Source organism: Harpia harpyja, chromosome Z (assembly GCF_026419915.1).
Source record: "Harpia harpyja isolate bHarHar1 chromosome Z, bHarHar1 primary haplotype, whole genome shotgun sequence".
In the NCBI taxonomy this organism is placed as follows: domain Eukaryota; kingdom Metazoa; phylum Chordata; class Aves; order Accipitriformes; family Accipitridae; genus Harpia; species Harpia harpyja.
In genome coordinates this window covers 86,928,225-86,940,458 of record NC_068969.1, presented here as the reverse complement: position 1 = coordinate 86,940,458, position 12,234 = coordinate 86,928,225, and the positions used below count along the sequence as shown (strand labels likewise).

The following is a 12,234-nucleotide window of genomic DNA, read 5'->3' as shown; positions in this document are numbered from 1 at the left end:
TTCAGAAAGGAAAATGAGTTTGTATGTCCAGTTTAAATGCTTTAGCCTTTTGAAAGCAGGGACAATTTTACTGGAGATAGGTGTTCTTTTCAGAATAAGGAATTTGTATGCCAAGTTTGAGCCCCAGCTGCTGGTTTTGCATCATGCACATGCAGGCTTAGTCCCCCAAACTATCTTTTTCCTCTTTTGAAGGTTTTCCTTCATTTTTTACTTCAGAGGAAGACAAGCTGTAAGTGTAGCTTCCCTTTCCTGATTGATAAAATTAAGTGGAGAAAAAGAATGATACTTCATACCTTGTAATCCTTCAGCTTCCCTACAAATCCACTGTCCTCTTCTGCCTTGCATCAGAGTTTGGTGTTTCCTGTCTAGGTGCCAGTTTGGTGGTACTGCTAGTTTCATTAGCTTTGTTTAGATAGCAACAGCTGACTTCAAGAGTCCTAGGATGCTGATGGCTCTATTACATACAGTGATTTTCATTTGCGATCTACCTGCTCTCTGCTCTGTTCGTGAGATGTAAAGTAAGGACTTGCATGGTGTACGGGTTAACTTCATAAAGCCTCTTCCCCATAGCAGGTCACTGTTGACCAAATCTTAATAAAGCTGATAAAAAAAATTGAAGGGTGGGGTTGTTCTGCCCCGTGCATGTTTCCTGCTTGGCAAGAGACTTCCCCTGTCTGTGGTGCTTAGCATTTTGATCACTGCATTGTTAAAGCCAAAATGCGCATAGTATTCTAATTTTGGCAGGACATAGCTCAGGGAGAGAGCATTTTTCTCTGTATGTGAAATGGATTTTATTCAGACTATTTCCAGCTGTTTTCTCAAGTTGCCACTTTTTAACTGTTGTAAAATGGTGAGTAATGTAATTAGCCATTACTAATCTAACTAGTAATTAATTATGCCAACTGGTACTCTTGAGTATTCAAACACACAAAGCAAATAATTCTTGTTTATAGCCAAGCCAAAGTTATGGAGAACATAGCCATGTGTCAAAACCAGGAATTATATTTTTAAGTATTTTTACCCACTTCTATTTCAATGATGGGGACAGGTCCACCATGTGTTACTGCAGTCAGTTCCAAAAAGGAAGAATCATTAAGTACATTTAATGAAGATGAATCATCTCCCTACATAGCTGGGTTACTGTTGGAAGTTGTTAAATACAGAGGAACCACCTGGCTATGTAAGCTCTTTTAATTCTCCTCCCACACATGCGCTGTTTTTTTAAAGAGCATCCTTGTGAGTTGCATTTGATTAGGAGTTGTAATTTGCGTGCCGTGGTTCTGGTTGTGAGTGCTCTGACTAGGGCAAGCATGTAGGACTCTTCATTCTATCCATGCTAAATTGAATTTCAGTGTTTATTAAAAGTGTGAAATTTGCCAGAAATACAAGAACGTTTTGCAGTTTCAGCTTCATAGTTTTCTCTCCTTTTGATTCCAAAGGAGAAAGGGTGTTGATAGGAGTAATACTTTTGACAGGTCAGTAGCAGCTTGCTTCTGGCCACATACTGCCAGGGAAAACATACAAAAAGGAGCCTTGTACAAATGAGGCCTAATTGTTCTTGCGTTTAATTCCACTGAAGATAATACTGGCTAAATGGGTGGAAATACATGTTTGTATGCACCTTGTAAGCAGTTTGACAAAAATGAGAGAGAATCAGAAACATTGAGCACAAATATTTTTCTAAGCAAAAATATTTTTAAAATCAGCAGTATTTCTTAATGATTTTTAACTCACACAGCGTGCAAGTATTTTTTATGTGAGCACACAGGACTAGCATGCTGAGCTGATGCAGTAGCAGTGCGTTGTCACTCACAGTTCTTTCACAGTCGGGTCTTTTAATTTATTCTGGTCCTTCTTCCCTTCAGCACGTATCCTGCTAGTTGCTAGGCAACCGTAAGTGATTTTTACTGCACATGATTTTTATGTGGTAGTTGTTGTGGTTATTATTTTCTAATTACAAAAGTGGGGACAGAGATTAAAATCAGAGTTGCATTAATAATTACTAATTTTCTCATGGTTTATCCACATCACAGCCATTTGAGATTATGTAAGAAAAGATCACAGTAATTTACAGTATAGATGCATGTATACAAAGGGAGCAGAAGATAATATTTCTTTGTGAGAGGATGTTCTATAAAAATGATAGAACAGAAGAAGCTGTTATTGATCTGAGTAGACAAAATCAGGCACTAGTCTTCTGTCTGTTGCATATTTCATGCCCTTAATGCTTTTTCTTTCACAGCCTTAAATGATTCTCAGTATTTAATTATATCAAGCAAAAGCTTGAATGTTTGCTATGGCATTCTTAGTTTAATAGAGTGTGTGGAAAAAATCACAGTTGGCTAGATTTATATCTTGAAAACAGGATATTGCTGTTTAATAATTTACTACTGTTATATTTTTAATATAAAATACAATATGGGGTGGGTGTGTGTATGTAAAAAGAGAAAAAAAATCGATCAAAATTAGATTATTAGTAGCTGTTCCCTTTATACTTAAATCATTCTGTTTGTTGTTAGACTCTGAAGTGTAGTTGAAGCAACACCAGCATCAGTGCTTTAGTAATTTTTCTGAAATAGATATTTCTGTTAAAACAAAGCTGCTGAAGTTTAAAACACAGCAATGATAACTCAGTCCTTCTGCATAGCAAATCCAGATTCACACTGCACAAAGTTTTGAAAGCAACTTTTCACACTTCTTAAAGGATTAGCTTACATCTATAGCATATGTCAGTATATTGTACAGATTCATTAACATAACTTTATTAAGTTTGTGAAGTCAAGCATACAGAAAAATAGGTTATAACAGAAAAAAGGTGGAAACCTAATGTGATTCCCTCAGGAAGATACCTTACAGTATGCTGTCTAATGGTGTGACAGTGTACAGCTTTGCTTTGCTTTTCCATAGGACCAGTGCCTTGCATATACAAGGTGGGCACCGATCACTTAATGAATGGCTGAACCCCCCCTGGGCTTCTTTATAATGCTCATAAGGAGTCTGAATGTTTTGCAGATACAGAACTTTTTTCACAACATTTTATTCTCATTTTACAAATAAGGAATAGAAATCTAAATTTTAAAGACACCATTTGGGCACCAGACATCTGATTTCTCAGGGTACTTAGTGTTCTATAGGTCCAGAAAAAATTTCGTTGATCTCAGTTGTAACTGTGAGCGCTCAACACTTCTCTATTAACGAAAAAAAAATACAGTCCTCATTTGCAAAGAAGTAGGAACACCTGTTAATTTAGTCAGTTGTGTAGTGGTACTTAATGCATTGCTTTTCATTGTATTGTTTCCAGTTTCTCTTTGAGAGGGCAGTCTGAGATGAAGACAGGTTCTGTCGTACGGCATGACATAGTCACTCACATAGATCATTAACAAGATTGGTGCCTTTAAATCCATAGTATAAAGACCTCCCACTCTGACAGGGGAAGTATGAAAGTAATTAATTTGTCTCTATGGTGTGAATCAGTGCCAAAGGAGGTGGGAGGTGCAGTTTCACAATTATTTGCTGGCAGGAGAGAAATAGTAAGACTTGGGATGACAATTATCTGGTTATTTTCTGATTTCCTCTATTTCAGTAACAGAGTGCTTCCCAAATAAATTAGATCTGTTGGGTGAAATTGCTAGTAACTGCCTGGAGTATGAGGTGCAGGTGGTCTGTCGGGGTATCTACCCCAACAGCTGGATGGGGTAGATAGACTTCACTGTCACCTTTCTCTGACAGAGACGCACAGGATGCCGCCTTGTCTCACCGTGCAGCAGCAGCAGCACCCAGAAGTGCATTTATGCATGTGCCATAATCTTGCTGTAATCCAGGAGGCAGCCTGGCAGTTTCTGCTAAGCAGTCAAGGGGAACGGCTTCTACTGCTGCAAGTCAGACAAAAGTCAGGATGAGACAGAGGCTTTTGGTTTGCATTGGATGGAAAAATACTCTAGCTGCCAGTTGGCACCCAGGATATTGGTTGAACAACACTGATTAGCAAGCTGTGATTAGAATGTTTACATTATTGTCCTCTCTGATGCAAGGTATATAAGGAGCAGCAGTGTCCCAGGACTAAACCGAGAATGGTAAGAAATGTTGGATCAGGTAAGCAGCAGCTGCTTAGGAAATGAGGAAATTCTGTTTATATCTACTTGTTCATTGGTCTATCAGGTCCATAACAAAACTAGTATCTCCTCAAATTCTCTTGCTATTTCAGGCATTTAGAAATGCCTAAGATATAGTAGGCATTCATGACTTTCATAAAGGGCAGAGCTGTTCTGTGCTTTTTATCATCCTTATCCTCCATGGCAGAATTGCCTCAGTTAACCTTCGATCCAGTATTAGTTTAATGTGTCTGATAAGATCCCACACCACTGTGGAGGGTGACCGCAAGAGAGAAGCTCAGGTGGAGACCAGGACTTTGCAGCCTTCTTGCCCAGTTCCTGTGAAGGTTTGGTATCCCTGAGTTGCCATCTGAAGATGCAGATGAGAAAACAGGACCTTTTTGGAGTACCTGTGAGAGACGGAAGCATGTGAATGTGGGCTGGGAAATGCTTGTGAATGCCATGTGCAGTGAATTGCAGTTCCTCTCAGCAGAGCTTTTTTCTGCTATTTTGACTGTGAGAAAAATGACACGCACACAGGAAGAAAAAAAAAAGACTAAACCCCTAAGTGCCATCAACACATTTCCTCTCCAGGTGACTTATAGCCATGTATTATTTGGGAAGCCACAAATAAGAAGGTTAAAAAAATCCTGCAATTTGGAAGTGTTAAAATAGCTATTAATAAAGGATGAACAATGGGAAATCTGGAAATCTTAGAAATTCTGAACACCTGTAAGTGATAGCCAACGTTCCTAGAGGATAAAAGGTTTTTAGATAACCTATGACTTCAATTCAGATGACTAAAGAAGTACAAATGGCAGCAGTGACTTTCAATACAGTTACAATGATCTTCCCAGAAACCTAACAGTCATTTATGGAAGTTAATAATTTTTTGTTGTTGTAACATCTAGTTAGTCTGATAGCAGTCAGCATCTGATGTAATGGAAATCAGTATGAACAAATGGTTTGCTGTGACGAGGAGTTAGAAAACAGCTATAAAATGACCAAGAAGAAGATAAACTTCTAGTGACAGGAGGGACACTTCCTAAAAATTATAAAACAAAACTGAGAAAAAGGTAAGGCTGTACTTGGGAAACAACTACGGAATTCAGATTCAAATCCTGATCCTGCTTCCATAAAGCCTTCTACACATATGATCCTATAATGATGGTGATATGCACAGCACAAAGGGTATGTTTTAAATTGTAAATTAATTATCTGTACCAAATTAAAAAATCAGAGCAGGTTTCAATTTCTAATTCTTTGAAGAAAAAATTGTGATTTTTCTTTTCCTTATGATTAGATTGTATATGCATGTTTATGTTTTTTGTGAGAAAGTTGTAGTAATCCTTTGCATTATGGGTTTGTTTTTCTCAACAGTTCAGGACGGCAGCTAAGTGAAGTCTTCATTCAGCTCCCATCTAGGAAAGAATTACCAGAGTATTATGAATTGATTAGGAAGCCAGTGGACTTCAAAAAGATAAAGGTAAGAACGTTTTCTGGAAGTGGAGATTCCTCCATTTCTTTTTGTTACACAGAAGGTGAGCATAAACTCGTCAGTAAAATTACAACATGAATATTGCATGTACCTGCATTTGCAGCTTACATTGCAAACATTGTTACACACCTTGTTAGGAATTTTGTTTAGTATATATTGCAGTATATCACTGTAATTTCAAAGTCAAATCAAAATGTAGCAGTGTGACATGAATGACGCTTTCAGAGATGATATCTCAGTGTCTTTTTTGCAAATTGCACCTAACTGTGAATCTGTAAGCACATCTTTGGTAAAAACACGGTGTTTGCAAAGGTTTAATGGTTATAGGGGAATATAGTCATCCCTAAACTAGCATCACATCTTGGAACAGCCAGGTCAGATCCAAACGCAGTTTGGCAATTTGTGTTTATGCAGCTTGTTGCACGCTAGGTTATGTCATAACTGTATGACTTTCATTCATGCCATATCTTACTTTGTTTCTGTGCTAGAAAGAAGAAACTGGAACTCCTTTTACCAAAAGAGCTCCATTTCTGTTGCTTTTGTCCCTTCCAGTTGACACAGCAATTGCTTATTTTTTGCTCTATTACCCTGGTGTATTTTTTTGAGTAATATGTTAACAGTAAGTTTTAAGACTTTGTTTTAAACAGATACTTGTCTTGATGCTTAGGTAGAATTTTTAAAGAGAAAGTTTTTAATGTGTTGAAATCAAATATTAATTCAGTGTCCTGTCTGCTGTTTTTCTTTCTGCACCACCGGCCATCCATACTTCTCTTCATTTCCTCAACAAATGCAACAGGAAAGAATTCGCAACCATAAATATCGGAGTCTTGGAGACTTGGAGAAAGATGTCATGCTACTGTGTCACAATGCTCAGACATTCAATTTGGAGGGCTCACAGGTCTGAATGAATCACTTTGTGTTAAACATACAGGTTTCCCCTCCTAATGTTTTCAGTGCTTGTGGATTATTACCTGATGTATATAAACCCTGTGTTTTAATTCTTACTCTGAATAGAAAAAAATGCCCAGATTCTTAGAATCATCCAGAATTCACTGGACACAGCTGCAGTGTGTGCATGCAGAGAAATTGGTTTTGACTCTAATTCTGAGATCAGTTTTTTCTGATCTGTGTGTAGTTTAGAGCTGCTGTAAGCCTACTTGAATCTATGGTAAAAGGCAGTATGTGTAGAGTGATACATCAGCTTGGGTTTACCACAGTGGATGATAGAAGGAGCAGATTAACAGGACAGCTTAGGACAGGACTTTGGAAATACTTTGTAGCAAACTCTTCATTTCTGCTGAAGGAGGATAGAAATTCAAGGTTTGTCCAGCTGTAAAGCTTTGTGTATGAAGCTTTACACTCTCTGAATGCTCTGGTAATTTTTTTTTTTTTTTTAATGTTGAAAGATCAGTATCTATTTTAAGAGACAGAATAATAAATCCCAGATGAGTCTCAGAGGTTTAGAAGGCAAAATCTATTCATCTCAAACAGATGTTTCACACACATGAATATGCTCAGTGCTGTGAATTCAGAACAGGACACTGACACAAAAGGAGAGACTACAAAATCTCGATGACAGATAAGAAAGTTGTTTCACAATACAGGGAAACATACTCTTGGATAATTATTTTTGTAGATGAGGTCCAAGTAGTGTGATGCAAACACAATATTAAATTGAAACAGAGAACATGAAGACAACTCCTGTGATGTGGAAAAGGAAAAAAATGATGTTTAAAGAAACCTAAGTAAAAGTAAGCTGAAGGCTGATGCTGCCAATACTAATGCATCCTTCAAATCCCTAAACATTACTGATGACCCTTAGCTAAACTGAGGAGTTTATATTAAAATTTGAGAACTAAAAATTAAAATGAGCATGCAGTTAATTATGAAGGGTTGTTGAATACAGCTCATCATTTTGTGATTATTTGCTATCTAGAGACAGAAAATGTTTTCTGTAATATGTACATGTGGTATTTTTACTGTCTTCAGTTATATGGAAACAAACTATACATAAAGCAGCTAAAAAAATAATAAGAAAATTAATGATGATAGGAAGTGTTGGACAAAATTTTGCTACATGTCTGAATGTAAATTGCCAGTTTACTGCTTAGTCACACAGCAGTAAAACAGCTATAAATATCTAATGATAACAAATGCAAAAAAAACCCCCAAAAGTGAAGGAAAGCTAATACCAAAAAGTATCACTAAGACTTCAGCAAATGGTAAAAGTTGATAGAGGAGATAAAAAGATGCAAAGGAAAATCAGTAGCTAAATGGGAAAAATAATGAAATTATTCTCATCAGAATGACTCAAGTTGCCAATGGGAAACTGGTCTCTTGTTAGGCAGAGATGGTAGAACTGACAGGAATAATCCTGAGTGGGTAGAAATGTCCAGTTGATATTGCTGCTTCTGTTTGGAAATAACCTAACCTGTATCAGAGTGTTGTAGTATTATTTTCCATTCCAATGTACCAACATTAACTCCTAGAGGTAGTATTACTTTTTGTAGCATGAAGCCCAAAAAATTCATACGTAAGGTTTTTTTAGGTTTCTTTCTGGTAAGTTCTCGTACTATTCATTTTGATTTCCAGTGAATGGGAGGACACTTCTGCAGTCCTCCAGTTTTTAAGGCTACCTCATGTTATTTGCAGTAGTTCAGGTCCACCTTTGCTCTGACATACAAGTTCACTTCAGTAAACTAGATTATTTGCATATGCACCCAAACCCAAGAGGCTAATTCAGGCAGTTTTTTAAGTACACAGTGACTTCAAGTGAAATTCTACATGGTTGTTCAGTTAGTATGATGCATGCTGCTTTTCCTTGGAGCAAAGCAGTTTCATCTGAGCTGGAACCTTATGAGGGGTTTTCAGGGAGAGACAGACTTCATGTTTTGAGGCTTTTGTCCCCAGTGCAACCTCAGCAATTTGAAAAGTTTTTCATGTTGTAATGGTCAAATGAAGCACAGACATGTAAGGGGTTAAAAATAGTATGTGTCTATTGAAACAGAAGATTTGTCATGAATGTTGTTATTTGTCATGAAGTTCTGTTGTCTAATGAAAATACCCTATAGTTCCTGTGGTAATAAAAATAAGAAAAATGCTCTAACTGGACATTTTAGATGTAATACATTTTAAGAGTTGTATTTTTATGGCTCACTATTGGCAAATTTCTTCATTTAGAGCGTGAAAAAGTAATGTTGGCATTTCTTGTAAAATTCATGCAACAAGCGTTGTTACTCAGTGTTTGAAAAGGCAATATATTCTATGGGTTTGCATTGGAAATTGAGGTCTATGCTGTGAATTCTTGATACTGCTTGACTTTACAGTTGTGACATAGGTTCATATTCATACTGTAGATCTATGAGGATTCCATTGTTCTTCAATCTGTGTTCAAAAGTGCACGACAGAAGATTGCCAAAGAAGAAGAAAGTGAAGATGAAAGCAATGATGATGAAGATGATGATGAAGAAGAAGAATCAGAATCAGAATGTGAGTCCCCTGCTAAATACTGAAAAGAAAGTACATCTGGGGGTAGAAGGGGAGGTTTTACAGTTTCTGCATGGCGACTGATTGTAAGGTTCTATTTTCTGTCGGTGAAAGTAACTTCTTACTAAGTTTGCTGCTTTGGCTGTTAACATTCAGCTTAAGTCTTTTGGCTGTATGTTCTGGCTATACCTCTTAAGAGTATAGAAAACTATTTTTAAGCGAGAAACAAATCACAGAGGTACTTCATGGAAGCAGATCTGGCTGGTCATGAGTGTTTATAAACCCTTCTGGTCCTGTTCATGTTATTTGTAAATAGAAGTGCCTGGAAAGGCTAGAGACAGTCTTTATCCACGGGTGGTCAACCTTCAGGAATGGTGTGACATACAAAACTCATCATGTGGTTAAGAACCAGAAGATGTTGCAAATATTCTTCAGTGCCCCTAAGTGAAACTCTGCTTGTTTCAGAAGCGGGAGGTGACACTCTTTCAGTCCTTGCAGACTTGGAAACATGATACAGTGGAAAAGAGGGATCCCTTCATTCCACACTCTGCAACCCAGTACATCTACACATACTCTCCAGCTACCCCATCTGTCTGGTTACAGAAACTGTAGCATTCTGCCCTGGGCTACTCTTTCAAGTACTTCAGGCGGATGTGCAAAGCATGCAACTGTAGCAGTTCATTTGGAAATGAGTGGATATTCTGGAATCAGGAATTCAACATGTTCTTCAGAAGGATGTCAACTCAAAATTTGCCAGTCACCTCCACATAGCATTTCTGTAGTTTAAAGTACAAAAATTGTATAAAGGAAGAAAATATTTTTAGATGTGTATCTTCTCACAGGACTGTATACTACCTGTAGACACCATGCATTCTGAGAATGAAAAGAAGATGCACATGGTGAACTTAAAGTTATTCTTTATAGTTTAATACAAATTATTGTTAAAACTATCAAGAATTACAGAAATAAAAGCAAATACCTCTGCTTCATTGTTCCACAGTCCAGATAAAGAACAGAGGGGGGTATCTTTTCAGGCTGCTACCAGAGGTGAATTTCTGTGAACAGAGACAGCATTTAAAAGTTGATAAATGAAAGTTACATTCATTTATGCTGTTCAACTTTTTGCAGCAAAATCAGTGAAAGTCAAAATCAAGCTAAATAAGAAGGATGAAAAAAGTCGGGAGAAAGGAAAAGGCAAGAAGAGGCAAAGCCGAGCAAAAGCCAAGCCTGTCGTGAGTGATGATGATAGTGATGAGGATCAAGATGAAAATGTAAGTTTTGTTCACTAAGACTGTGGAAGTGGTTGCAGTGATTGCGTCTCTACCCTGTCCTGCTTGCTGTCAGAATTCTCAACTATTCATGCTTAAGCACATTTTTAATCTGTATTGATCATCTTGAGAGAACTGGGCAGGGGTGTTAACTGTATATGGGTGTGCTTATGAGATCTGGTTCCAGTGCTGAAAGACAAGAAGTCTAAGAAGTTTGGAGCTTATTTCTTGGAGCTGTCCCTACTTTCATTGAACCTTTAAACTTCATGGTCTGTTTGCTTTTGTCCACAGATACAAAACTCTTAGCTTGATTTTTTTTTTTTTTTTTTTTGGTGGGTGCTTCTACTATTGCAACAAATGAAAACAGACCTCTTCCCAGTTGTTTTTAAATGTCTGGGTGGAATGAAAGATCTGGTGTTTCCTGACTCTGTGTCTTTCCTTCTCTCAAGAAGTCTACAGAGATTAAATGAAATGTCATGAAAGAGAAATGTTAGATAATATAGTACCTTTCTTAAGGCTATCTTGATTTGTCAGTTTGTCAACTTTCTTCCTTTTACTTTCTTTTTTTTTTCCTTCTTTAACAAATTCCATAGAACAGCTGGCAAAGAATTTCTGACTTGTCTTGTGTCTCTTACCTCTAGGACCAGTCGGAAGCAAGCGGAAGTGATGATGAGTGATCCATAGGGTTTATTTTCTTGGCAGAACTGACCCCTTCCCCTTCTCTTCTCCCTTCTCCTATTTTACACCCAGTGAATTCATTTTGTCAAATAGACATTGGGTTGTTTCTGTATTCTCATTCTCTATAAATTAGCTTTAGGATAGTGCCAGACAAACATATGATATCATGGTGTAAAAAAGGAAAAAAATGTAACATATTGTGACCAAATGGGCCTCAAAAGATTTAAAAACAACAAAAAAAAAGCTTTTGATGGAAAATGTGGGTTGATAGTATATTTCTATGGGCTGGTTTTAACTTGGTAATGGTTTGATTGTGCCTGGTTTTATCATTTGATAGGATGTTTTTCAGTGGCATCAGAAAGACAAAAAAAAAAAAGTCTTTTGTAGCATTGATAACCAGGAGAAGCCATTAAAAGCCACTGGTTATTTTATTTTTCATCAGGCAGTTTTCAAAGTTTTTATTTGTTCTGTATTGATTTTTTACACTGTGGTACATATATGCAACTTTGTTTAATAGCTTATAAATGTACAGTAGTTAGCTTTCATCCACCTTGTCCCATATACGTTTTTCCACTTTACGCTTGATGATCTTCAGAAAAATGCTTTTTGAATTGTATCAAATTTATGTCTACTGTAACTTTGCTTAACTTTTTTTTCTCCTTGATTAAAAAAGTTGGGTTAAAAAAATGCTATTGAATATTGCAATCTATATAGTGTAATGGATGGCTTCTTTCATCAGACTGATCTTCTATGTTACCAATGTGGATTATCACCTTTTCCCTAAAGTGTACTTAATCTTTGCTTTCTTTGCACAATGTCTTTGGTTGCAAGTCATAAGCCTGAGGCAAATAAAATTCCAGTAATTTTGAAGAATGTGGTGTTGGTGCTTTCCTAATAAAGAGATAATTTAGCTCAATAGATGCGGCGGTGTGTTATGAGTTCCACTATAAAGGGATGAGAGGGCAGGAATGTCTCCTGTAGAGGGGTCCACTGTGGTCTGTCCTGAATGTAAAATAAGAACTCATTCAAATACCACAGAAGTATCATCAGAGACGGAGAGAATAATAAAATTGAAGTAATAAAATAATACCTTGAAGTAAAAGTGAAGTTCATTACCTAATTACAATTGAATTGATTAAGCAATAAAATAAACATTTCTTTTTCTTTCTATGTCTATAGGCCTCAGTGGGCATGAATACAATTAGTTACGCAG

The 12,234-nt window shown here is 36.9% G+C and overlaps 1 protein-coding gene across 6 annotated transcripts in view; it reads left to right on the top strand.

Moving 5' to 3' along the window:
* The window catches only part of SMARCA2 (SWI/SNF related, matrix associated, actin dependent regulator of chromatin, subfamily a, member 2), a 126,568-nt gene extending 114,631 nt beyond the window's left edge, over positions 1-11,937 (top strand). For all 6 annotated transcript variants that reach the window (XM_052778984.1, XM_052778983.1, XM_052778985.1 and 3 more), the window contains 5 exons: positions 5,472-5,577; positions 6,386-6,487; positions 8,946-9,078; positions 10,204-10,346; positions 10,985-11,937. In XM_052778984.1, coding sequence (XP_052634944.1) covers positions 5,472-5,577; positions 6,386-6,487; positions 8,946-9,078; positions 10,204-10,346; positions 10,985-11,020 — 520 coding nt within the window. In that variant the 3' untranslated portion in view covers positions 11,021-11,937. The remainder of the gene's footprint in view (positions 1-5,471; positions 5,578-6,385; positions 6,488-8,945; positions 9,079-10,203; positions 10,347-10,984) is intronic.
* Positions 11,938-12,234: the final 297 nt, after the last annotated feature.